Here is a 27,685-nt window from a genome sequence, read left to right on the forward strand (position 1 = left end):
ACTGGCTGACATGTACATTAAAATATTAACGTGTTTGCTTTGGATATAAAATTAACTGAAATAAGAGTCTTCCCAGTATGGAAAAATAAGCCATTTCTGTGACTAAGAAATACAAGTATAAGTAACTGAAACAAAACTCAACATCTAAAGTCTATGTTTTGTTTGATTAATGGTGAGCCGGACCTCTTCTTCAAATGATCTCATCCATTAACCAAAACACAAATCAAAAGTCAACCTACAGCTGGTGAACACGAAGTGGGATTCAAGTACTACCAGTGAGATCAAGGTTCCCACAAAATACCCAGCTGGATCAGACAATAGTGACAGTCAGCAATCCATCTACAAGGTAGAATCTGGGCTAGCTGCATTTTGTCGAGAAAGGAAAACATGTGGTTTTGCTACTGAAAAGTAGAAAGATTTTTGTTTTTTAAAGCCAGAGATTATTTTTTTTTAAGCCAGCGATTCTCAATTTCCACTTCTCTTGCAGGCCAGGCCCTCATGTCCCAGGGAAGCCAGAGTACACAGCTTGAGGAAAAACAATTCTCCCATGACCTGAGCTCAAGTTTCCTACTGTTCTTTTGGCTTAGGTCCAGAAATACAGATTTTTTCCACACTGAAACTTCAATTCCCCATTCCTTTACATAGAAACCCTTTCCATCCTGCAAACATGAATGCATCAATGCCAAGGCTAAAAGTACTCCCTCCAAGATTCAATACAATGAGCAACCATGACACAGGCTACGCAAAATGTACATTACTGTTTAGTCCATCCCATTTCAGAAGATGTAAGACTTCACTGAAATTAAAAGTAACCAGGAGGTGTTACAGCCTTGGTTTTTGAACACGGACAGGAGGAAGACATTTCCTATCCGTACTTCAGCTGTGATTGTTAACAGAAACTGTGAGAACATGCCTGGTTTTGAAGCTGAGGTAAGGCAAGGTGTTTGAAATCTGGCAACTTATCAGACCCTCCAGAACAACTATTTTCAGTAGCATAATAAAACATGTCCCCAAACTTTGGACAGTCCTAAAGGGGCTTAAATAAAAAGCCCAAAGTAGCACCCTACAATTTAATGGAGTGACATCATAGTTGTCACTCAAAAGTGGCGACACTGGGATATGCAAACTTTCCTGCCTTTGTTGGATGTGTTATGGATAGCACACCAAAGCAGAGATAGGACCTTTCTGCTTTAAAACCCATCACTGACATGGTGCTTCTTCAGCCACAATTGCAGAGATTTAATCTAGTATTTAAACCACAGAGTAGCAAACGGAATAAGCTCTCTATATAAATCTTTTCTATGGGTTAAATAACTCACACACAAATCCACTTCAATTCTTCTTTTCCTGACATACAGACACTCAAAGCTGCAAAAGCACAGAAGGCTTGCAAATGAAGAAATTCAAGGGAGTTGGGTACTCCTGTACTGCTGAGCTTATTGTTTTATTTAATTTTTTTATAAATGAGTCACAAGTGCATAGTCACTGCTAGGAATCTGTGCATCTTAAGTACAGGAAAGTAAATGCAAACGTTTTTGAGTAGAAGGCAAATATTTTACCTGCTGGCTCACCCAGAACGCCTTCCTCTCCTGACTTATGGTACACAGTAGAAGGATACGTTATTGTCAGCTTACTGTTGTGCTCTTTTCGCACTAGTGATCTCCTAGATCTTAAAGGGGAAAAAAAACAAAACAGGAAAGGCAGATAAAAGTTAATAGAAATTATCACAATATTAAACTTTACACCAGCTATTTACTTCCTCATGTAATTAAACTTACTTGCAGTTTGGACATTTCTTTGAACTCATATGTGCTTTCCAGAACTGTGCTATCAGTTTATTTCTACACTCGCATACATTTTTGACCTGATTAAAAAAAAAAGACTTAATAAAATATATTAAAACATTTGATATGAAGAACTCGTTAAACACTACAGAATTAATGTTAACTATCAACACGAACATTATTAGCATCAATGCACACACACCCTTGTACTGATTTAATTCATGCCTTGATCTCTAAGGTTCTTTCATCGTTTTCCCATATTCACTGGAAACTTACACCCCTCAATGCTCACCAAACTCCTTTGTAAATTAATTTCATAAATAGTCTTTATTTTTCAAATCAGTACTGAATTTTAAAGCTTTTCTCTAATGATGATTTAAGAAGGTAGAAGATTGATAAAAATCACTTCTTTTGACTGCTCATGAATGTATGATTTACAAAGTGCTTAAGGTTAGTTCTGAAACAAGTGATTAAGGAATTAAAATTGGCTTATAAATAAATCTGCTCTAAGATATTAGACCTTTAAGTATCTTTTTTGCTAGTATTTTCCTTTAGCTAACAACATACATTAAACTGCATTTAAATGGGAATGAAATTTAATTATAATTATGCTATTCTTTCTAAAAATTTCGCTGTAAGTAATTCTGTAAACTTGATGGATGCATGAGTTCTCAAAAAATGTTCTGCAGCTCAGAATGGCAGGAGCATCATACAGAGCAGTATCAACATCTGTAGGTAATGTACTGACAGCAGTATCAGATTATTTTTGTATGATATTTACACCATCAAACATTTCCCAACACAAAGTGTATTTTCCAGAAACCTTATAGTTATAGTAACAGGAAATAAAACCTTTTTAAGCTTAATTTCAGACATTTCACCCAGAAAGCACTCTAAATGTAACGCAGTTCAGAACTCCAGGACAAAATCTAGAGTCTACACAGTTCAAGACAGACTTTCTTCTGCACGTTACTATTTTAAGAGGACAAAACCTGAGATCACAGGAGAAGCACTGATTGTACTTACATTTGAACACTGATCTTTTATTTGATAACTTTGTAATATTTCCTGAACATGGTGATTCAACTCTTCTTCAATTTCTGAACCTGTTGCATCTGCACACTGCTCTAAAAACTAAAAGAAACAGAGAAAAAGAAACTGTGATAGCTCTATAGTTACAGGACTATCAACTCAAAAAGGAATGGAGAAATACATAATACTTGCCCTGTTCAGAGTAACTTCAAGATCATGGACAGCGTGAAGCAATCCTTTCTCCAGAATCTTCAGCTGACTTAGCAGTAAGTGAACCACAGCTCGAGTACATGTCAGCATGTGACAATTTAAACAAGAACCTCGAATTAGAAGGTATAATTTCTGGGAAGACAAGGGGAAAAAAGTTATTCTGTTGGATGTACTAGCTTGCTTGCACAGTAAGCAAGTAGATAAGAGTTGTCTGACCTTAAAGAAAGTGCTACTATAATTGAGAAATTAGACTAATTGTTAAACTTAATCATGAAGAATTGGACTGAAGAAAAAATTTCTTTCAACCACACAAACACATATGCAAAGCATGATATGTAGACAAACTATCTGCAGGCCAGCTACATAACAGATACAGGAAAAGCCTGTCATATCTACAGGAGCTCTGGGACCAAAGCTGCTCTTACACAGCACTGTGATTACAGCTTCTAAGAGCGTGTCCTGTAAAGGGCAATGTGGTACCCAAAACTCCACACTAGTCAAATTAAATGTTCTGGTCACAAGTACTATCTGTGTCCCTCAAGATTCTTCACGCAACCATATTCTCCTCAAGCTTCAGGAAAATATCGGTGGTTTTCATTATTCAGCGTAGCTCTGCACACAACTCGCTCTATATGCACACAGCACCAGTGGCCTGAAAACTAGGAATTACTGCTCCATGGTTTTGTTCCTTGGTCAAATAAAAGTATTTTACTTCACAGCTGGGACAAGACTATAAGTAGGAGGGACTTCATCTAACTTCAGTAATCTGCAAGTGAAGTTTTCAGTCTCAATTAGCAGCCTATGCAGGAGCCAGCTACTGTAAATGGGGAGACTGGCATAGAATCATAGAATGGTTTGGGTTGGAAGAGATCTCAAAGATCATCTAGTTCCAACCCCCCTGAATCTCAGGAGGGAAATTCATCTCAGCTCAGGTTCCTGTTATAGGCTAGATGAATCTTCCTCTGCAAACAGCCCACTCCTCAGACTCCAACAGGAGCTAAAAAGTACTAATCAGATTAGACATCTAACTTTCAGAAGACCAAAATAATACAAATCCTACCCTTGCTGCCAGGAATCCTTTTATATTTAAAAGAGGAGCCTTTGAAAAAACACCCACATGGAACACTTAGGAGAAATGTGCAGTTTGACCATCATGAGTAGCTTTTGCAACAAGCTTACAACACCTGCCCTGAAAGACGCACACCAAACCAAATCTCTGCTCTATATTAGGTATCCCACATATCATGTACATGCAACAGTTGTAAAGCTATGAGAAGCACATGTCTGACTTCCAGACGCAAGAAATCTTGACAGCCTTTTTTTTATGATGAAAATTGATGTATTTTCATATAGCCTACCATTTTTCAACTCCCTGCTGCTGCCAAACTTACAACCCTATATTCTTCCATTTACTTGGCATACATATTATGTCACTCAGCATATTGCTGGCTAGGTTCTTGGGTCTCAACCACATTGATCTAGTTTTCTGGAATAAATTACTCTGGATTAAGAGGACCTACTGGGCAGAATGTACAACAGCTATTTGGAGCTCAAACCAGGAAGCACTTGGAGATCCTAGGACAAAAGTAGGTAGCTGCTCACGTAAGTTTGTAATAGTAGTTTAAAGGAAGGAATTAATATTTTTTACTGTGCCATCCATTTAAATAAGGCACGAGACTCTGTAGTCAGTCATATAGTTTAGTAATCGACATTCCTCCTTGTTTGTCAATAGTGACTAAAATAAGCTACAACAAAGTGTACATTTTGCAAAAGTCTAAGGAGTCTATTTGTACTCAACTATCACAATGCAACAAACTTTTTCTACTACATGTCCTGTTATTGCAGTAGACCTACACTTAAATTAAGAGACAAGACAGATCTTGGCACCTTTACTGTTTTCAAGGACTATACTATGACCACCATCACCCGTTTCTCTAGCAAGACAACAATTAATCATACATACATCAAAAAACAGAGGATTGTAGACAGTCAGGGGCAGTTCTATGTGCCCAAAATGACCAGGGCAGTTGCTGAAGTTCTGTGTGCAAGTTGCACACACTTCTTTGGAGTCTGGAGGTCCCAAAGCCAAGTCATACAGTCCATTAATGGCTGGATTCCCCACACTGTCCAAATACTGAGGATTTGTTATAGGTTTTACACTCAGTTTCCTGAAGATGAAAGAAAAGAACAGAAATCAGTGGCAGCAAACAGCCACATGATATACACTTGAATGGTACAACTAGCATTGACATTTATATCTACAGTATTTATTAATAAAAACATGTTTTTGAGGGCACTTTGCACATACAATGGGAATTTCTGTATCATTAACGTCATTGTCTGGGTACAATCATTTACACCACCATCAACATTTCTTTTACATCTTTAGCCATTATATTAAGAAGTCAAATAATTTTGTCTGCATGTCCTCTCAAGCAGTGAGAGGTACAAAAAACAACAAAACCGCCTGGACAATGACAGCTGCATGCCCATGACTATACACAGTGCTAACATCACACCAACACTAAAGAAATGGTGACAGCTCTCTACTACTCCAGGAGAGACAACCTGCTGGAAAAAGCTGCAAAAAACCCCTCTGCGACAAAGATCTCAGCTCTGCAATACTTACGCTGGTGCTAAAATAAGCTGAACATTTTTCCCTTGCTAAAACTAGCAAGGTCTCTTCCGTGCCAGACACTCAGGATCAGATCCCAGGCCAGGTTCCCAGGAGCGCACCCACCAGGGAACAACCCAGCCTTACCGGCACACGGCTCCTCCAGGCTCTGACAGGCCCTGGTGGACTGAGGTGCAGGGGGTGGGGGGAAGCCAACACACCCCTTCAGGGGAGGTCCTCCCAGAGAGCTGCACCCTGCAGCCTCTGCCCCTGGCAGCACATGGAAATGGCCATCCTCCTCCACTCTCCATTGCCAGCGGGGGGCTCTCAGAGGACCGGGGCCGCCTCCCTGTCTCCTCACAGACCCTTTCCCTCAGCACCCCTCGGTCCCACACAAGATACTCTCCCCCACTTCCTACTCCTCCAAGACCTCCAGCGTCCCCAGGCTACACAATAGGTCTGAGAGCCCATCAGAGAGTCCAGCAGCCCCCTAACCCTCAACAACCAGGGGTACTCCGTTGCCGCCATCCCAGTGGCTGGTGAGGGCCACGGCGCAGCCGGACCACAAGTCCCAGCAGGCAGTGCGCCTACAGCCCGCCGAGGCCTGCCGGCCTCCTGGCGCACGGCACGCCGGGAGTTGTAGTCCCCAGCAGCACCCGCAAGGCGGGTGAGGAGGACAACCGACTGCCTGCTGTGGATCCTCACCTGATCTCCTCGGCCGTGTACATCCTGAAGGAGACCCCAACCAGCCGCCGCCACGGCACCACTTTCGGAGGTCTCATGGTGAACGAGCCGACACTTCACCCCACTCTACAGCCGAAGCTGCTGCGCCACGGGAAGCACCACGCGGTCCCGGCGGCGGGAGATAGGCGGGGCCGGGCGATACCACCGCCGCGGAGGGGTGTCCTTCCCCCCGCCGCGGGAGTGGTACCGCCCTCCTTCCCGGAGGGCACTGCGCGAGTGGCGGCATGGCGGCGCGGCGGCTGGGGAGCAGCTCCTGGCCGCAAGTGGTATTGCTGAGCAGGCGGTGCTGTTTACCGGGCGGGAAGCGAGAGCACTATCGGTAAGCCTCTGCCGTTCCCGCAGCGGAGGGAAGAGAAGGACCCGGCGGTGGTGACGCCGTAGAGGAATCAACGGGCAGGGAAGGGCTGTGGAGAGGGCTAGGGAATGGAGGCGCGGAAGGCCGCGCAGGCGCGGTAGGGAGGTTCACTGCGCATGCGCATTGGCGGCGTGAAGGCTGAGGCGGGCAGGGTCGGGGTGGTATGGCGGGGGGGCCTGGGCGGTGCTTCTTTGGTGCTTTTCCCGACTTTTGGTGGGTTCTGCAGCTCCGAGCCGCCCCGGAGAATGACCTTGAGCTGTTAAGGGATTCCTAGAGCTGAATCTCACGAAAAAGCAGAGGAACGGGGGAAGTTGCTTTCAGGAAGTTGCTTTTCAACCCCCCCCTCAAGTTGAAGGGGTTGCAGTCCTCTGGGTACTCTTTATAGGCAAAATATAACTCACAACTGGGATGCTAAAATCATACCTGAGAAGTTTATGTGACACGTAGGAACAGCTAGAATTATGCAGTATCAGTCTAAAGCACAGAGGTATGAATGCACATTAACAGAGTCTCTCTCAGGGTCAAGGTCAGTGTTGAAGCACATGCAAATGCCAGAGTTACAGTAAGGCTTTAGTGTTAGATTCCTTCATGAGCAAAATAAAAAAATATGTATTTTGATGTAAGCTTTAATTTGTGTTAAAAGCAGTAAAACTTAGAGCTGTGTCCTGTGACTCTGAACTGAGCGCAAAGGTGCTTTGTGATAGACAGCAGAAGCAAGTTTATGTGGATGTGCCTTTACAGCTCTGGTTATGTGAGAGAGCTGTCTGCAGCTCTGTAGAGACTGGGCATCTGCAAGTAAATAGGTCTCATTTCACTACAGCACAACTCAGGGTCTTCTGCTTGTGTAAACCCTGCTCTGGTCTAAAATATTTAAGAAAAGTTACTGCTTTCAGCTAGATTCTGTCTCTAAAACATAAAGTCTTTTCTGATTTATGTTCAGGATTTTCTTTCTAAGATGCAGTGATTTGTGAAAACTACTTTAAAGGCATGATACCCCCAAAAGTAAAGAATTACAAATTTTCCCTGAAAACTTCTTGCCTCTTGAAATCAGGGCTTTAAGAGAAGCATCAAATCTGAGTTTTATGATAATAGCTTGGAGTTTTTAACAATGCAACTTTTCCAGTTACTTCTCCCCTTTAATGTTTTAATTAATTCTGAACTGTGGTACGGGATTTCATTAATCTGCTTTTGCTGTATTAATGTGACTACTATAAATTCAAAACTCTGGTTTACAGGTGCTCTTCTAGTAGTACAGCTCTTGGGAAGACTGTGGAAAATTCAGAAGGTATAATGTCTTAATTACTACTTTCTTACAAATTTTTTTTTATCTCCACACAACATTGCCTATCATGAAATGAGGCAGATAGTGAATGTCCTCCTACCCTTTCTTGCATTTCCCCCCATGCACACCCCCATCTTGGTTGTGCAGCAATTTCCTCCCTTGAGTACCCTCACCACCAACCAGCTCTGTGCTCCCAGAGCATGAACCGAGTTGTCCAGTTCCATGAGCTGTCCAGTTGTTCTTTAAAACTGAAACTATAAAATAAGGAGTTTTCCACCTTAATCCTGACAGTTTCCTTCAAGTTCTTGCCATTCAGTAACAGCTCATGGAAGCATCAACACAGAGGCAGTGGGAAACGTGCCTCTGCAGACCCTGGCTCTGGGAGTTTTAATCAGGAGGTCCCACGTGCTCCTCAGTGAATGAATTTGCTAAGATGCTGTACTGAAAACCTTTAGCTTCTTCTTTTGATATTGTCCTTTTTCTTTTTTTCTTCTGTGGGAAAACTGACCCTTGGGGTGGAAGGGACCAAGCAGCTGGTGTCAGGCTGCTGGAGCAAGAACTTGGGAGGGCACTTTGCTGCGCTGTTCAGGCAGGCTGAACTGGAGAAGCTAAACAGGCAGAGCTGGAAAACTTTGAATTTAGGGACTGAGAGTGAAAAACCAAGGGATGGGTAAAGATTTGGGCTCAGGCGAGAAGATACAGGATAAGGATGATTGAAGCAGCTTGGATGGGTAATCTGTTCGAGGGTACAGTCTCTCTGAGGTTTGCTTACCATAAGGCCCTGGTCCTGTCTTGACGCTAGGCTGTTACGCTCCCTGTTAGCCTTTTCTATTACCATTCCAGTAAATTGTGGCCTACATTAGACTGTGGTTTTAAAATCCTTGCTTTAGTACTTTCGGCTGGATCAGCTTAAATCATCGATTTTCATGAGGTCAGGATTTTCTTCAGGCATCTGTTTGTTTCTAATACAAATTTTAATATTGTTTCTCATAGTTACTCATGAAGAAATTGTGCTCCCACGAAGGAAAACCTGGTGAGTGTCTACTGCTGGAATATCTCTATCAACCTGGAAGAAAATCATTGTTAATTAACTGTAATCTGTCCACCAAAGCCGAAAAAGAAAATTTGAGTAGTTGTATTCCTTGATTTAATGTCCCACTAGTGACTTTCCTGCTGACTGGGAGCTCTGGGAATATTCTTGACTCTTACTCTAGGTACAGAGTATGTACACTCCATTCCTGACCTTTCTTTTAAAAACATTTACAGGGACTGCATTTTTAAGCGTAGTTCTGTTTCTTTGTAAAAGATCACGTTCACTAGAAATCTGTAAAATCAAAAGTCATTTGGCTGTCTGCACGTAGGTGTGTTTCCTTCAGTAAAATAAACTTGATCATTGATAGCTGGCTGAATAAATCCTGTTTAGAAATTATGCAGCTGAACAAAAGCTGTTTTGTTGGAAGCACTTAAGAAGAAATTGCATGACTGTACAGCAAAACCGAAGTTAATAGCCAGGTGGTGTCTGCGTGTAAACCTAAAATAAGACCACCTTCACCTAAACACTTTCAGTGGCCTTTCCTTGTTTGCCTGAAACACAACCAAAGTCTTAAGGATCCACAGGAGTCCTGAGAAATCTAGTTTTGTTTTAGGTTTTTTTCCTCCCAAGACTTTTCTTGGAGAGGGACTCATGTATCCATCCCTCAGAGATGGGGGACTCCGAGAGGAGCATTTTAGGCAATTCTTTCTGTGTCCCTTCCCTATGTTCTTTCATTGATAAGGTATAATAAGGGCAGGAGTGGTAGCAGAAAACACGCATGCTTTTCTGGGTTTCCTCAAAGTCTTTTCTGTTGCCTGTGGTTGTTCCAGAACTGAGACTGTTTTTGCAGTTGAATTTTCCCTCCCTTTGCAAAAAGTGGTCACAAAAGTGCAGCAAAACTATTATATCCTAGAACTGAAAATGCTTATGGGCCAGGATACTCCTGTGCTTGTTCTGCATACAATGTGATGCATAACATTCAAAGTCTGTAACCGAGTATTAATCAAAGGTCCTTTACGTTTAGGAATAAGCTAGCCGTTCTTCAGACATTGGCTTCTACCGTGAACAGGGTAAGTAGTTCTTTTGATCATGGAAATAGGTCGAGTTGTCCATTCTCAGACAGTAGCCTGGCATTCTGGAGGCTCTTTCTTTGGCCATAAATGAAAGATGGGACTTTTACATCCATTTTTGTACAGGGTTTTCACTTTTGCTCAATGCATTTTACTGTGTCCTTAAAGCCTCATTCTAGTGCTAAGAGACAGCTGCAACTACCAGTGAAAGCTGTAATATTTTGATAAGGCTTTTGCTAACATCAGGAGCAAGTTCCTTTACAAGTTTAACTTCCCAATCCAGACTGCCTTTTCCCAATCTCAGTCCAGAAAGTAAGCCTTGCAAAGAGCAATCAGAGTCTACTCTTGCTAAGCAACAACTGTAAATGCTGTGATGCCATTCTTTAATCCTATCTGTCTTGAATCCTGTCTGCCTTGAATTCTGGAAATTGTCTGATTGTACAAGCCCCCTCAGCTCCCCTGAGACTGCTGTAGTTGGGGTCCTACTTGCTTTGCAGGGTACTTCATTGCTTGTCATGTTATAGTAAGGACCCTTTTGTTGTTACTATGTTAGCCTGCATGTGTGTGTACGATGGAAATGCTTTTTTAACTATTTACAAACAGGCTAAACCTTTTGACAAGAGCTTTTGTAAAAGTAGCGTCAGGTGGTGGGTATGATGCAACCTTAAATTCCATGAGACAGTGTGATACGCCTACAGCATGCCTGTGTACTTAACTATAAACATTTCAGTCCTGGGTTCTCCTTTTTACAGGATCCTACTGCTGCTCATTATATGTTCCAGGATGACCCTTTCCTTATGCCAAGAAATGCAGCCAATTCTGTAAGTGTGTCCTTTCAAATCCTTGATAGCTTCCCCTTCCCCCCCCTTTCCCCCCATTCATCTATGAAAACTCTAATTGGAGTCTAATCTCAATTACAAAAGAAAGTGAAGTACCAGATTTCTTTCAGAATTTTCTCCTCTGTGTATTTCTGAATGCATAACTCCCATAGCATTTCTCTGGACAAATCCACTGTGCACACAGTTATTTCTTCCTCCTGCCTCTGTAGTAGAATGTTTATCTGGAATGTTCTCTCATGCTTGTGTTTTTACTGAGAGTTGAAAATGAGGCATGAGTTTAATTTGATCACATCAGAATGTTCAGCGTTACGGAAAATGTTTTTCCTCACTCAGAGCCTTTTAATTGCGTGTTTCTTCATCTTGTTCTTTCTCATTCCTATGCAGCGTCTGTTTTCATTGTCGAAGGAGTCTGGGAGAAATGCTGCAAAATACATTATTAAGCAATTTCCTCAATATTTTGACAAGACTTTTGCAGAGCCCAACATATCAGTAAGCTTTTTGCTTTTCATTTTCGTTGTATTTTTGCTTTGTCAGGTAGTGAAATCAACTGTCAGACTGGTCCAAAACTAACATAAAAGGTTAATTTTGTTCACTGTTTTGCAGACAGCTATGAAAGCAGTACTGTATTTCCACTGTGTCTCTGAAGTGAACGTTTTTCCTTAGGAATTCGATATCATATCAGGTTCTTTAGGTAAAAGAAAAGAAATGTTTAGATGTTGAGTTACTAGCATGAAAGTGAGAGATCAGGATGTGTGGCTCTTCATCACCAAAAGAGACTGCTGTTGTTACGCTAGGAGGATTGGGAGATTATCAAAGCAGTGTACTGGGTGAAGAGTAAGGATATTTGGATAGTGGTTTAGCAATGGTTTAGAGAAGGTTTGAGCTTGTGTCTAACTTGCACACTTTGCTTTTAGTGCTTGATGCCTGAGATACTTACACCTCAGATTGAAGGAGTGAGTGAGGAAGCTCTAAAAGAGCGTATCCACCTCAGAAGGGTGAAAGATTCTGTGGACCTGTTCGATCAGCTCGTACAAGCAGGTATGTGGTCACACACCGGATTCTGTGGTGGAGCTCCACTTAAATTGTGTCAAAAAATATTTTAGTAGCTGGTGCAGGCTATGGAGACAATTTCATGACTGTTGCTGCCTTTCACAACTGACTGTGGTCTGGTGAAGTGGTTCTCCAGAATTATTGGGCCCTCCTTATGCACTGCTTGTCTCACATGTCTCTTTGTGATAAGGAGAACAAATGATTTCTTGATCGAGAAGCAGATAATATGAGGGTTTTTTCTTCCCTTCCAAAGTAGAAGAATTGTGATGCAGTAGAACAGCGCCTGTTACGGGCAGATGCTATGTGCTTGGGTGATAGCATTCTGCCTGTGAAGGCCCTTGTTCAGCAGCATATTGCTTGGTATAAGCTACATCTGTGCTGAGCACTTTGCTGTGTTGGACTGGTGTAGCGTACCAGCTGAGTGCCCCTTCTGTGGACCTGCTCTCAATAAATAAGTCTTTCTCAGTTTTTCCTTAATTTGGATCTTGTCTCTATTGTGGCTGAATGAGGAGGAGGCAATAGAAAAGTGTAACTGCTGCAGCCTCTGAAGGAGGAAGACTTACTGAGAAGGTGAGACCTTCTCATATCCACTACGAGGTGGAAAGGAGATTGTTCCATCAAATAGCTCTTTTCTTTTCTTGGTTTTAAATCTGTTTCATAGAAAGTGAAACACACAAAGTGATCTTCACAGCAGGGTGTATCCTAACAGTAGTTATGGAAAGCACTAGAAATTTTGAATGTTGTGTTGGGCTTGTGCTTCTTCACAGTTTTGGCTGCTAGCTGCCACTTCCCTCTCCCACTTGGTCAGGAAAACTCTACCTTTCAGTGGCTTCAGTCAAAACCAGATACTTTAGTTCAGTATTAAAATTGTCTCCTGCTGTGAGTGGGTTTGTGGAAGTATTAGTGTCACACTCAGGTTTTACAGACTTGGTAGAGATCACTTTTATGTTGAAAGAGAATAAAGTGACATAACTGAGTGTTCGAAAGTTTTTTGAGACGGCTGTAGAATGGTGTGGTCTTTATTTTCTCTGCGACTGTTGTACATCCTCATTTTCTGTAGGTACGCCTGTATCTCTGGAGACCACAAACAGCCTTTTAGATTTGTTATGCTTCTATGGAGATGAAGAATCTACTCCAGAAAAAGAACAAGAAGAAAAAGAGGATTTGGAAGAACCAGAGGTACGAAAAACCTGTTGATCTCTCTGGCTTTCTGGCTTTCGTAGTGGGTGTGATCAAGGTGATGTCAAGATTTTTGTACTGTGACTACCTGCCTGGGAGATGGTGTGAGCTGGGTCAGATGCAGTCAACATTCCCAAGAGTTACAGCAGTTATAAAAATCCTGTGTCTGACCTGGTAGCAAAAGTAGTTCTCGTAAAGCTGAACTTAGTTACTGGAGCCCTGTCTTGGCTTAGTTCTGCTGAACTGCATTTAAATAACTTCCTGGCAGCCCTGTTTTTATAGTTGCCTGCAAAGACGACCTCTAGTACCTCTAGTGTAGATGAGCTAGTTAATTTTCTTTCAGTCTGAACCATATTAATTAGATTTCAGTGAAGTCGAGGGCTCCTTGTGTGACCTCAGAGTATCAGGTCACAGGGTACGGTAGTAGGTGTGTTGCACAATATCTGTCCCTGGGAAGGATGTTGAGTGAGAAAATACCCTTTACCGAGTATTTGCTATAGTCCAATGATTCCCACCACCTCCATTAATACATATAATTTACATTGTTAGTATGTTTAATAACATAAACAGTATTCTTAATGTAGTTATTACTTCCTGAACATTGTAATATAAATTATTTTAATGTAACTCGTTAAAAAGCACCTTTGGTAGCATAAAAATTGCTGCTGAACTTCTGTGTTGTTACCAGATCACATCATTTGATGTTTAATTATAACTTTGAGAAACTTACTTCTGTAAAAATCTCTCCAGGTGAACGCTTCAGAGCAGAAGGCTCCAAAGAGACAGTTCCAAAGAGGCTCACAGTTATCTGGCTCTCGATGGAGGTATAGAAAACGTTGACAATATTCCCGTATTTAATGGGTTGTGCACATGCATTGTTGTTATAAAATAGACTTCAAGACTGTATTATATCTGTGCTAATCTTTTAAAGTGTTGATGCAAATCTAGTATCACAAGTAATCTATTTGAGTGTCAGGCCTTGGGAGTACAGCCTGTTATTTTGTTCTGCATGTTGAAACCTTTTCCTAAAGGTATCTTTTATTGAGTTATTTAACATTCAGCTTGGTGGTTGATTCTAGGGAGAACAACAATGCTGAAAGGATATTTAAGATAATGCCAGAGAGGAATCCACACTCCTATTGCACAATGATCCGTGGGATGGTGAAGGTAACATTATCCTTCAGTGCTGGGAGAACCTTTTTCAGCTTGTGAAATCTCACACAATCAGAGATTGTTTGTTTTTATTTTTGTTGTTGTTTTTGGTTTTTTGCAGCATGGGGCTTTTGCTAAAGCTTATGACATGTACATGGACTTGCTGAATGAAAGACACAAGGGTAGGTGTCTCATGGGTTTGCTTTGTGGTCTTCTGAGTAACAGAAGCCTGTTGTTGGTTACATGACTGTTTCATGGCAATGATGATTGGCGCAGGGGTACGGACCTCAGCTAGATCATGGGAGCTGAATGCAAACTTTTATTTCAGTGCAGCTGGCATGTGGTTGGCTCACTGGAAGCAGGTTTGCATGAGACTTCGCCAAAAACTGAGCCATGTTAGAACAAACTGTTGACTGTAGAATATAATTGTCAGTTAAACCAAATTCTCTTACATTTTCAGCTGACGTGCACGCCTTCAACGCGCTGATTACAGCAGTCCCATATCTAAAGGACAGGTTCTTAGAAAGATGGGAATTAGCCAAGGTAAGGAGGTAGAGCAGAAGAGGTGGGAAGGGGTAAAAGTGTAGGTGCTGGGTCTGCTTTATCAGTAGAATTTTGCAGTTGTTAGAAGACTAAAACCAAGAGCTTTGCACAAAGATGCTAATATCTGCTGCAAAAGAAGTACGCTGGTTTAAACATACAAACTAACTATTGAGGATTGGAAAATGCATGAAATCCGACCTTGCCCTTGCAGAATGGTTTGCCTTGTGAGACCATACCTGATCCAAGAACTGCCCAGACATAAAGTAATTGGGAAATTATGCTGGGAGATAAAAACAAGCAAACAATTTTAGACAAAAAACTCCTCTGAATTGTGATTTGTGGTGGTGTGATGGGAATGGAATAATTTTGAGGTGTAACATTAAAGGCTCCAGTTTTAATGACGTAACATCAGTAAGGAAAATAGTACATAAATTTAAAAATTTCCTTGATGTTCTAGACACAATTCTCAAAGATCTAATCTGATGTAATTTTGTAGTCTTGTTTTCTGGTCAAATTAATGAAAAAGTAGATGGTACTCCCTTAATAATGATCAGTTGAGGTAGAGCTGTTCACTTGAAGGGGGTGAGAAGGATTAGGTTGAGGAAATGCACGCATATCTACCTGAAGGCTGAACTGTGATCCACACCGTGTGAAGCACTAAAGATTTGGGGATTTTGTTTAAGGTCTTCCTGAATCACATGGCTCAGCAGGAAGTGCAACCAAATCTGCTGACTTTTAATGCTTTACTGAAGACTCTGAGAAGATGTGGTGGTGTAGGCAGAAGTATGTCTTTATCGGTAATAAAGGAAATGGAAGCGCTTGATATAGGTAAGAGAACCAGAATGGTTGTATTTCAGTGTCACTTCCAGAATGACTAACTTAAGAGTTCAGCAGCAAACAACACAGTGATTCCTAGTTTCAGGGAAGAAGTCCAAGGCTTGTGGAAAAAAGCATTTCTCGCTGTGTTCTCAGCATCGCTCTTTGTTTCCTTTTGCAAGAGAACTGAGAAATAAAAGGCGTAAGCACTGAACTGTGGTCACTCAGCAAACCAGCGTGTGCCGATTTCAAATTCAATCATCATCTTCAGAGTCTTTGTTCAGTGTTGATTACTAATTACAATATACTCTGTGCACTTAGCCCCTTAGGTCAAATAATAAAGCATTTTGATTCTGTGGTCTTTTAGGTTAGGAGGATGTTTATCATTACATTTTTACCTGTAGTTACCTCTAGCTATTCAAGGATAGGCGTGTGTATGTAGTGGGGGAGTGTGTCCTGGCCCATTGGGTCCTTATTGTAGTACTGCTGTAGAAATCATGAATGATCTGAATATATATTTGCAGCAGTCAGCTGAGTCTGTTAGCTTCCCATAGATCAAGAAGATTTACTTCACAAGCCATTCAAGCCAGTTCAGGTCTCTACATCTACATCTCTACAGGAAAAAAAGCTTTTGATCTAGATGATGGTTTTTGATGTCAAGTAAACATTGCAAAAACACAGAATGTTGGCATAGCTGGTTTGTTGTCTTGTGGAGTGTGCTTTGCCCTAGTAACATGCTTGCTGGTACACCAAAGATAGGTTCATGAGCAGAATGGAAGACTAGTTATGTTAGAGCAGGGAAGCTTAGCTGTTCGCCCCATAGCAACATGGTGCTTCAGCGGGTGGTCCACCCTCAGATGTCGTCTCTTCCAGTTGTACGTGAGGTCTGGTCCAGCATTAGGGTGGACGACGAGAGAAATGACAGAGTAAATTTATGCATGCTGCCTTACTGGAGGGGCTGGAGACTGTGAATTGGAGCTCAGGCATAAAGCTCAGCCAAGAATGTCAAAGTAACTTCAATGTTTTTGCTTTTCAGAGCCTAGCCTTGCAACGTATGATCATCTTCTCTCTATATTTTATAGAGGCGGTATGTGCAATATCAACTTGTCCTTGAATGTGTCCTGTTTAACATCTGCTTTAAATGCTTTCCAAATGTGATGGGTAAAGGCAGTTGATTTATGGATTAAAAGACAACCTCTTACGTGTGCAGTCCTAGTGTTACCTAGTCTGAGTCTGCTTGGGTAAAGAAAAAGCTACAGAGGATCATAACCTCTTACAGGGAGGGGAGAGTCCTTGGGTTTTGGGAACGGGAAGAACTGGAAAGCCTGTTTGCTTTCCATTTGTGGCCACAAGTTGATAAAGCTAAAGCGTAAACGCTACTCAGATCCAGTAGAGGCTGGATCTGACTACAGTGTAATGGGATTTCATAGTCTGTGCCGCTCACAGGGAAGAAATTGCACAGGGATTCTGTTTTTCTGCAACAATTCTGTGCATTTGAGCTGTCTTGAAATACAGCTGTGTTAGAAGGGAGGAGCCGGGCTGTTGGAGATCCTTTAGCCAAAAATAGGTAGGCATGGGAAGAGAACAGACACAGTAGTCATAACTGCAGTCCTTGTGTTACAACAAATGTGGAGGAGCTGCTTTGGAGTCTCTCTGGGGTTTTTTTTCTGTTTATGAAACACATTGCTTTTCCCAGTGCCACATTCTAACAGACAAACTTGCAGGCCTGTTAGATTCTTTGCTAGAATGTATTTGTGTCTTTCTGAATCTGCCCTGTTATGCTGTAGAAATGTGGCAATAGTAGGGCAAATTTTAGTGCAAATAAAATTGCAGCTGGTGTGGAGCACCACAAGTAGGGGTACAGATAGGAGAATCATGACACTTGTTTGAAATCGTGGTGCTTGTTTCCATTTCCATAGTGTATTTGCAAGCTGAGGCTTTTTACTAATGAAGTGCATAATAAAACGGAGATGTGATGTTACTTGTCTGTTTGTCCTGCAGTTGATCTTTACCCATCAGGCATCATCTCTGAGGTGCTAGATGATGTTGGAAAGAGGAGCTTCACACCCCAGGACCCTGATGACGGTATGAACTTCAGTATATCTGATAATCTGCTTTGTTTAAGTTTGGGTGAAAAGGTACCTAGGGAATTTCAGGTAGTTCTACCCAGCTTGCTTATATCAGTCCCTCCTGATACTTTTTGGAGGCAAAGAAGGAGAAATTCCAGTGCTGGGAAGGCGTGCTATGCATTGGGGCACTGGCTTCTATGCAGGAGTAGGAGCGTACCCAATGTGAATGAGTCTCACACCATAAAAACCACAAGGCTGTTTACAAGACTAGTTTAAGGGGGCACATCTCCTAGGAGTGCCATGAAATGATACATGTCTGGTGAACAGCAGGTTTTTGTTGTTGTATGGTTTGAGTTCCTATTCTAGTTCTTCCTAATGCTTTTCAGAAAATCACGTGAAATAAAACTTCATCCAAAACTGAAGCCTGGGTCTGTAGAAGGAGTAGATTCTGAACATCCATGTCTCACTGGCTCTTTCTGCCATCTGTATGTAAACGGCTTTGCTGAAGGATGTTCATAAGCCTTTCTGTACATACAAAAGTAGATGCAGCTTCAGTGTGAAGATGGGTGTGGCAAAGAGGGGTCTGTAGCTGTGCTGTGTACAACGTGGTGTTAACAAAGTGTCGGAAGCCACTCTAGCAGCTGGCAGTTCTGTATGTACATAGATAGGGTGAAGAAGCTATTGCAGTGCATGCTTCAGGAAACCAGTGAGGAGTTGATACGGTTTTGGCCACTTAAAGGACGAAGATAGATTAAGAGATGATATGTTGGTTATGTTAGGTTATCCTACCAGCAATTTTTTTTTGTCCTTGGAAAGAAGCCTGGAAATAGCCAGAATGTTGTACACCTCTTTTATTTGCTTCTGCCCTGCAATGTGTGTTATACAGTTCCTTGCCCTGGCTTTAAACTGCTGCCAGATTTGTAGACAATGATTGTACCTACTCTGCTCTTTCACACTCTTTATAGAAATACTACTGTTAGCAAAGACAGGGATGATAGGCACGCAGATACAGGTCTTGGCTGAATCACGGGAGTTGAATGACTTTTTCTATATAGTGGGTTTTTTTTAAAAAAAAAAAAAAGATTGCTCACATAAGACTAGAGCAAAGCCATTTTGTCCAAGCAGGGTATGTATGTAGACATTTTCTGCTCTTCTTCAGTATGGGATCCTTACGCTGTTTTGTTATTTGCTTTTGCAGAATTTAGGTTGGCACTGAACAAAACTGAGGCTTTTTTTTCCTTAGTGTGTTGTTGTATGTGAACTGACTTTTACCTTCAGAAACCTCTGTCTTCCCTGCAAGGCCTTGCCTTGGCCCAGAGGATTCTGTAGGCTGTAGCTGAAGTGTATACTAAACACCCAAATAACACAAAAATGTTTTTTCTGACTTAAAAGTATTTAGTTAATTTATTAAAACTTGCAAGGGAAAGAAGGGTGTGTTGTCTCAAAGCATTTGACGCTGTTCCACACGACATCCTTATCTCTACAATGAAAAGAAGTGGATTTGATGGATGGACCACTGTATGTTCTTGGTCAGCTCTGGGGTGTGCTAATGAGGTGGGTAACCTGTCTAGCATCAGACAAGAGAACGTAGCTTTTGTAAAACTTCTAAAGTCAAACAGATCGTCTGCTTAAATCTGCCTCCAAAAACACAGCAGTATAGTTGCCTCCAGAACACTGGCTAGCAAAACTCATACCACACCAAAGTCTCTACAGAGAAAGTGAAGATCCTTGCTACCTTGTCAAACTGAGCTACAAATTCAGCTTTCTAATGGAATGTGTCTTGCCTGTCCTCTGAGAGGCTGGGTTAGTGAGCTGCTGTGTCTCCTTGAAAGTTTGAAGCTAACAGACTCCATTTTCTCCCTTTCAGCTAACTTTTTTACCACCGCTATGCAAGCGGTAAGTACCTCTTTGCTGCAGTTAGAATTCCTTTGAGCCCTCCAGCTGTTTCAGAATTGCCTGTGAGTTTTCCAACCTGTCATACAAGGTTCTGTCCATTTTTCACCAGTGTTCATCACCTCCTGTAACTTTCCTCCATAATTCTGCAGTTCTTTGCTTGATACCTCCTAAACCGGTAACTTGCGTGCCAGGGATATGTGCATCTCTTGCTAGAGAACTGCGTAAGCCCCTGTCTTCTGTGCCCTACCTCCTGCTCCTAGTAACACTGCAGTGGTCAGACAGTCTCCGCACCAGAAAGTGTCAGTTTAGGTTAAAAAGCTTTTGCCCACTGGGAGAGTTGTGCATTTCAGCTAAACAAAATGCCTTGGCAGTCACTGCTTTCTGTTAAAAATGTTTGCTGTCAGCTCTTTACTCTTCATACCTCTGAAAGTCTCTGAGGGATGTATTGTTATATTTGATAGCTTTAAAATCTGACTGGTTTATTGTAGTGCTGTGATCTTAAGGATATCAAGCTTGCGTATCGGTTAAATAAAGCAATGGAGAAGGGAGACAACTGGAAATTCTTGGACGTGGATCGGTTAAATGCCTACTGGTGAGTGAAGTGCAGCTTACATTCAACGTCTTGTGTGTTGTTGTCAATCTGAATACAAACTAGGATTCAAACATTGCGCAGAAGAATGCTTTGTTGAACATCTGTTGGCTGTTTTATGTGCCATTTGAGACAAAGTCCTTAAGAACAGTCATAGCTCAGGATTTATTTTCAGTTTGTGGCTTTGCCCAAACTGAAATAAAGTGTCTTGGAGTATCACTTTAGCTTCTTCCCCATCCAAGAAATATACCAACCAGTTGTATTTTCTACAATCCCGTCGTCCACTTAGGATGGCAGCTGAGGAGGTAACACCAAAATAGCGTTGCGGTCAGACCTATAGATGTTTTTCTTAGTCAGTGCATTGGATCAAGGTCCCAGGCTTGTATTGCAAACTTGCACAAATAACCAGGTTACTTTAGTTCACTTCTTAAAGTGGTTCTTAACCAGAGGTTCTATTTGAGAGAGATTCAGATACCTCAAACCTGGTATCAGCCAGGGAGTTTGCATTTTTTTGAGATTTTAAAATGTGGTGGTCCATTTCTTACTAATTAACTTCCAGTTAACTTGTGTCAGCATTAAGTTCTCTCATAAAAACCGCTACTGCTTTTTTAATTGTATGGAGCATTAAAATCATGCAGGGAAGTTTCCCTGATCTGCGATACAAATCTGATCAGAACACCATCATTTGCTGGTGCTTCTGTACGTTTCTAATCATTACTGAATTAGACCGTTTTTCCCCTCCTGTAGGTCAAAATTCTTTTCATTGTTGTGTATGATGGAACAAATTGATGTTGTGTTGAAGTGGTACAAAGAAATGTCTCCTTCGGTAAGTGCGTATTAGGGTAAGCAAGCTTGTAAGCTGTAGTATGGAGAAATGGCACCGTTACAGTTCACTGAAGAGATTCTCTTCCTTCTTCAGCTCTTCTATCCAACTCCTAAAAATATATTGGACCTCCTTCAAGCACTGGACACAGCCAACCACTTGGAAGTGATCCCTTCAGTCTGGGAAGGTTAGTGATAGGCACGTGGTGGCTACGTAGGCAGTTTGTTTGATAAAAGTCAGGAGGAGCGTGAAGTGGGAGGTAGTTGGGAGATTTCCCAGTGCTTAGAACAGCCACGGTAAGGTGCTTTGGCATGAGGGATGTTACTCCTTAGTGCGGTGCTGGGGCTGTTGTATTAGAGAAAGGCAGAACCAATAGCATAGACTATTGGAGAGACCATAGTTAAATGTCAGTGTCTTGGAAAACTGAATACTTACCAGAGAGCAGTACCTTAATCAACAGCCTAGGTTTTAGTCATTTTAATTATCTGCCTGTTCTTTGCAAAGGAGGAGACGAGTCCCCCTTAAGAAGAGGAGACAAGAATGCAGATACAGGCTTTAGCACACAGAAAATATCCTACTGTTGCCCAGCACTGAGGGGACAGACAGGTTCTTTTAGGGATCCCTGACAGAATGATGACAGCACTAAGGTGTGGTTACAATTAAAGCTTTATTTTCCTCACAGGATTTTATGATTAGCATAGCATAGAACTTCTGACTAGAATAGCACAGGATTTCTATAAGCAGAATCAGTGTAGTACAGTTTTATAAGTAGCATAGCACGCCACTTAGCTTTTGGTTTCTGATCACCCTCTGCAGATCAGGTCAAATCTTAATACTTGGTTTGCTGTATCAACATAAAAGTCGTACAAAACATACAAAAGCTTACAAGTCACCACTCAGCCCTCAGAGGAAGCAGACAATGGTGGAGGTGTCCCTGGCCACCAGGATGTTACAGTTCTGATGTCCAGCAGCAATTCAAGTTCCCATTTAGGACCTGTAACTGCTTGATTTTATAGATGGTGCTCTGTGTGCTGTTCCCTTCCTTTTCTGTGATGAGGTCATCACCACCACCATGTTGGCCGGGTGCCTGAGACCTTGAAGGCCATTATGGAGGGGAGTAGTCGGCCTGGTGCCCAGGAATCCTGAGGCCAGCAGGGAGCAGAAGAAGAAATCTGTTTGGTTCATCTACTTGGTGCATGAGGGGAAAGGGAACAGATATGTGACCTGCTCGGTGACAGAGAATGGCTGTTTGCCTTATAAAATGGCATTAGTTATACTAACCATATTACCAGGAGTTGGGAGCAGGGGCCACTGGGCACACCTACTACCTACTGCCTTTCTCTAAACAGATATGAAGCAACTGGGGTTTAATAGGAGACATGACCTGTTGGAAGAGCTCTTGTCTTTGATGAGCAGGGACCAGCACCCTGAAGAGGTAAGGAAGCTGTTGTGGTTTAACCTTAGTAAGCAGCTAAGTACCACACAGCTGATCACTCTCCCCCAGTGGGATGGTGGAGAGAATTGGACATGTAGAAGTGAGAAAACTCGTGGGTTGAGATAACGACAGTTTAATAGGTAAAGCAGAACCTGTGTGCCCAAGCAAAGCGAAACAAGGAATTCATTCATCACTTCCCATGGGCAGGCAGGTGTTCAGCCATCTCCAGGAAAGCAGGGCTCCATCATGTGTGACGATTACTTGAGAAGTCAAACTCCATCACTCCGAATGTTCCTCCCTTCTTTTCCCCCAGCTTTTATTGCCGAGCATGATGCCATATGGTACGGAATATCCTTTGGGTCAGTTGGGGGTCATCTGTCCCAGCTGCGTCCCCTCCCAGCTTCTTGCTTGTCACACCTCCTACCTCCAGTCTACTTGCTGGTGGGGCGGTCTGAGAAGCTAAAAAGGCCTTGAGGCTGTGTAAGCACTGCTCAGCAATAACCCAAATGTCCCTGTGTTATCAACACAAATCGAAAACACAGCCCCATACAAGCTACCATGAAGAAATCTAACTCTATCCCAGCCAAAACCAGTACAGCAGCTCATTGAAAAGAGTAGAGATGTTTCCCCCTTTCAGTGTGCAGCATACAGACTGTATTTAAGTGCTGTATTACTGTCCCTGCTCAGTCTTCAGAGGTCTGGTTCTGGTGCATGTGCCATTACAAAGTTCCAGATCTATTTGAGCTTACCCAGGTCCGCTAAGCCCTTCAGATTGTCTTCAACCTATAAAGAAACCTCAAATTAATACGAAAGAGCATCACCTCCTTACCAGGATTTGGAAGAGTAATCCAGCCCGGCCAGCCACAGCTCTGGGGAAGCACGTGGCAGAATTCAGGATTTTTGCCACAGATGTCATTGCAGTAACTGGCTTCTCAAGCTGAGGAGGGTTAAAGGCGTTACGCATGCTGCAGAGGTCTGGAAGTATAGTTGTCCCCGCAAAGCTGTCTTGGAGCTTGCCTAGTGGGGACAATTGTCCTGACAGATGTGAGAGATTTTTCTGCCAGGAGTAATCACTATTAATTCACAAATTTAAATCATGTACAGGGCACACCCGTAGGAGGAATTGCACTGGAAAGGATATGTTAATTCTAGAGGGTTTGGCATTAATAGCACAATCATTTCACAGATTCAACTGGCATTTGCCAAGTGTGCTGAAGACATCAAAGCTGTCCATGAGCAGAGCGGGAGGGAGCAGGTCGCGTTGGAATGGACAGGCAGTGCGCTGGGCCATGTCGCTCTGTTGTTTTCCAGGGCTGGGAGAACCCAGGACGCTTGGTACGTGTGTGGCTGTCGTGAGCTCTTAGCTTGCTGACGCTAACTCCAGGTTAATCACAAAAATGAAAAGCTAATGACTGATTGCCTTGGAATGCTAATGCAGACAAAGGGAGGGGATAGATCTTGCTGAGAATGTGATGGGGTTTGTTCTTAATTCTATTGTTCATTCTTGGCACCAAGTTACAGTTGTCTATCTTAAAAATGGTTTAGAAGTTAATGTAGCAACTGGTTTAAAGCATCGTACAGCTGCTTCTGGCAAGGTAGGGTTCAGTTATCACTTTCACTAAGCACTGCCCATTTCCTACAGCTTCCTGTTCTCTAATTTTGAGAACTCTTTGGAATTCAAACTGCTAAAGAGAGTAATTAAGAGTTTAATTAAACTTTTAATTAGAATTAACCCTAATTAAAACTCTAAAGAGAATATTGTTAGAACTCTCCGGAAGCTAGAATTTACTGTCGTACATGCTGTCAACATGAAATGCTGGTTAAAATACCTTGCCTCCAATTTAAGGTTCTGAGCTATTTTCTGGTAAATACAGATGCTCTCTTTGCACTAATTCATTTGAAACACAGAAGTGGCAAGTACCTTTTTAAAAATATGTAATATTTTAAAGTAAATTTGCCACCAGCTACACTTCTTATTTTTTCTGCACTAGTTAAGATACTCTGTGTTAAACTAATCGATGATATTAGCTGGTATACGTTGCATCTGTGAGCATATGGACTTGTTTCAGATCTGTGGGGAAGGATCATTTAATGAAGTTGAGCTTGTCTGTATTTCAGTGGGGGCTTACCCAAGATCTTTAATATCTGCCTGTTCTGTGTTTTGTGGTGGGGTTTTTTTAACTACTGTTTTGTTTTCTTATGAACAGGAACATGATGGAGTGTTTCCAGCAGATCAATAGGATTCCCACGTGAGTACTTTTAGGTCCTGACCTCAGGTACTGAGTGTCCCCTTTAGCTGAGATTTTGCATTTCTATTATAACTGACAACAGTGGTCCGTATCTCACTGTTACCTCTGAAGCGTGAGTGTGTGTGTGTGTCCTTGTGAGCACGGGTGCTTGTTTGTCCAACTGGTATGTGCTAAGACCTTTTCTGTCTCAAAAACTGTTGAAAATGCAATGGGGGGAGGTTTTAAGTGATTGATCCTCAAGAACAGTGCCATTGATTACATTGTCATTAAAATCAGTCTAAGCAGGACTCTTGAGAACATCCCATTTCCTGTGTGCTCAAAACAATTTTAATATGCTACTAAGCAAGCATAGGTGCTTCAGAGGGGTTTGGATTGCTGAAGACAAGTTTATCAAGTCAGATCTTACATGGTACCCTGTTAGGCTACAACAGTTAGCTTTCCTCAGGATTTTGGAGGAAAAAATTCTGTTTGAAGTAGAAAACAACTTCTAAGGAATAGTAATGTATTCAAAACAAAACCCAAACCAACTGCTTGGTGCTCACAGAAATGAACACCTTAAATCTGATGTTGGAGATGGAATTTCACTGAGATGCATGATGTTCTGTGGCTGCCTGCACCAGGGAGGGTGTGAGGAGCCAAAGCCCACTGGTAGTGGCACTCTGTGCTTGCCCTGTTCTGCAGACTGCTGCTAGAGTGGCCCAAGGAAGCCTTGACACTGCCAAGCCACGCCAGAGCCCCTGTCTCAATTTGGGGAATCGGGGAAGGAGAGGAATTCTCCTTCTGGAACTGTAGTGTAGCTGATGGTTTGCAGGTGCCACAGGTTACAAATGTAAGGGAAGGAAAGTAGTTTCCTTGCTATTACCAAATGGATCAGAGGCTGTTCTGGTCCCCTTCCTTCCTTTCTCTGCCAAGCCCCCTGCGATGCCAGCTGCGAACACTTACTTGTTTGCCTGCCTGAAGACCAGAGGTGGTTCCAGCAGCTGTCACAGGTGCCAAAGGAGCAGGGCCGGCACTTCCACATGAAATGGAGCTGGCAGAGCAGAGCCAGCATGGCAGCCTCTGGCAGTGAGATGCCTGCCTTTGATTTAAAGTGCTGTTACACCATTCCTTTATCACTGCCAGCCACATAACAGAGGGTGGGGGACTGTAAAGAGAGGAAGGTCATTTAGGCTGTTGCTAAGGTGGGATCTTTATCCTGAACAGTGAGCTGCTGCCCTCTTTTTGTGCAAGGAAGAGTATTGCTTTCTGCTAGGACAGGAGTTCCCAAGCACGCTGCATCAGTATGGGGGGAAGGCTGAGGGGAACTCCTGGCAGGAGCAGAATTGGGCTGGTTGAGTGATCTGAAAATCTGTTGACTCCTCTCCCTCTCTAAAGCACCTGCTGTAAATTATTGGCCAGCTTGTCTGGAGCCCTGTGAACAGTCACTCTTTACCTTTGCTTTTGCAGTGACCGGGTGATGGATGAGTTCTTGAACTGTGCAAAACAAACTAATTGCCCAGATGAGGCAATTAAGCTGGTAAAGCTGGCAGCATCCCTCGGTCTTCCTTCATCTCAAAGGCTTAAAAGCAGAACGGAGAAGGAATTTGAACTCTCTGAAAAGCAGAAGTAAGTTACAGTGCTTCATGTTACTGCTGAGGGGGTATAGCAGAACAGGGTGTTGGAGGGGTAATTGCTGTGGAAAGGCTTCTCCGCCAAGGTGGCAGAGAACTGGCTTCAGAATGATGTGCCTTTGTGTTGACTTGGGTTGATTCACATCCCCAAAACAGCCCCTCACTTTTTTGATTCCACGCTGTATCCATCCCACCCAGGAGGGAAGGTAACTTTCTGCGATGGAGTTTTAGCTTTACCCACCGCCCAGATCTGCTCTCACCTTTCTGCGGGTCTGCCCATCTAAAAGACATGGATTGCAGGCGTATAAAAGCAGGGAAGTGGTACAGGATCGCCCTGCACGTGGCTCACGGGTTCTGAGGCTCATGTTCATCTCACTAGCCACTGCTGTTCGTTGCTGAGGTGATGCAGCTAAGCTCAGATGATGGGCTTAGCCCTGAGGACCACAGTTTGGAGCCAGAGGCTGGGCCAAGGGAGTGATTAAACAGAAGTCCAGCACCCTTGACAGCTGGCACACTGCTTTCTGGGTGACTGAAGTAGTTGCCTTTCCAAAAGGAGGTGGGTGTGCTTCCACCAAGTGCTGGCTGGACCTGTCTTTTGAGGGTAATAGGCGTCAGCCCATAAAGTTCTTTTTTGAGGGGGTTTACCCTGTGGTTTGGATCTCTCTTTTCAAGCAAAAGTCACAACAGGTGACGGATTCTGGACTGTTTTACCTATGCAGGAAGACATTGGAGAACATCCAGTCAGACAGCGACAGCAGCGACAGTGACAGTGACCGTGACTAGCTGTCCCTCTTGGGAAAACCGGGAGCAACCGCTGCCTTGACGCCAAGAGGCTTCTGTGAGAAGGGAAATGGCTGCAGGGACGGCGTCTGGGAGGTGCTGCAGCACCGCTGAGCACGCCACAGCTTTCTGCTTGGCAAGAGTACGTTGTCCTCGTTGGAGCGCACTGGGAAGCTGTTCTCTTTCATCCTCTTGGTAACTTCAAACACAGCGTGGGCTACACCAGCACAGGCTCTTCCACACCACTACCTGCACGGGCTGGCTCCTGCACCGGATTCAATTCTTTTCCAGCTAACTTTAATGAACTACTTAAATATCAAGTTTACTCTGTATGTAAACACTGCAAGTAATGCAATGCTCATCACCTGTGGTGTTACTTCTCATCTTTTTTGGTGTTTTGTGACAGGCCTTGGACTGTAGATGTTAAAAAGTTACAATTTGTACAGCTGGAGACTGCATCTAATAAATGGCCGACACTACCTATGGCTGTATTCTGATAATCCCTGAGCAAAACCAAAGTTTTGCGGCTGC

General features: G+C 42.7%; 2 protein-coding genes and 1 non-coding gene across 3 annotated transcripts in view; 2 read left to right on the forward strand and 1 right to left on the reverse strand.

Moving 5' to 3' along the window:
• The window catches only part of POLR1A (RNA polymerase I subunit A), a 38,684-nt gene extending 32,155 nt beyond the window's left edge, over positions 1-6,529 (reverse strand). The window contains exons 1-6 of the mRNA XM_075752746.1: positions 6,346-6,529; positions 4,990-5,194; positions 3,009-3,158; positions 2,811-2,918; positions 1,779-1,864; positions 1,560-1,669 (exon numbers count right to left, since the gene is read on the reverse strand). Coding sequence (XP_075608861.1) covers positions 1,560-1,669; positions 1,779-1,864; positions 2,811-2,918; positions 3,009-3,158; positions 4,990-5,194; positions 6,346-6,422 — 736 coding nt within the window. The 5' untranslated portion in view covers positions 6,423-6,529. The remainder of the gene's footprint in view (positions 1-1,559; positions 1,670-1,778; positions 1,865-2,810; positions 2,919-3,008; positions 3,159-4,989; positions 5,195-6,345) is intronic.
• Positions 6,530-6,572: 43 nt separating this feature from the next.
• PTCD3 (pentatricopeptide repeat domain 3) lies at positions 6,573-27,633 on the forward strand. The gene is made up of 24 exons (XM_075752749.1): positions 6,573-6,703; positions 7,975-8,024; positions 9,015-9,054; positions 10,079-10,124; positions 10,877-10,945; positions 11,348-11,452; positions 11,878-12,001; positions 13,074-13,192; positions 13,943-14,016; positions 14,272-14,359; positions 14,466-14,526; positions 14,805-14,887; positions 15,571-15,715; positions 16,740-16,790; positions 17,705-17,788; positions 19,640-19,668; positions 20,157-20,260; positions 21,005-21,083; positions 21,177-21,267; positions 22,430-22,515; positions 23,702-23,850; positions 24,723-24,764; positions 26,211-26,369; positions 27,094-27,633. Exons 1-24 carry the CDS (start codon positions 6,609-6,611, stop codon positions 27,155-27,157), a joined length of 2,037 nt encoding a protein of 678 aa, XP_075608864.1. The 5' UTR covers positions 6,573-6,608; the 3' UTR covers positions 27,158-27,633.
• LOC142601848 (small nucleolar RNA SNORD94) lies at positions 14,599-14,739 on the forward strand. The gene has a single exon (XR_012835457.1). It is a non-coding gene; the product is annotated as a small nucleolar RNA SNORD94 (small nucleolar RNA).
• Positions 27,634-27,685: the final 52 nt, after the last annotated feature.

The sequence above is a fragment of the Balearica regulorum genome, chromosome 4 (assembly GCF_011004875.1).
Source record: "Balearica regulorum gibbericeps isolate bBalReg1 chromosome 4, bBalReg1.pri, whole genome shotgun sequence".
Classification (NCBI taxonomy): Eukaryota; Metazoa; Chordata; class Aves; order Gruiformes; family Gruidae; genus Balearica; species Balearica regulorum.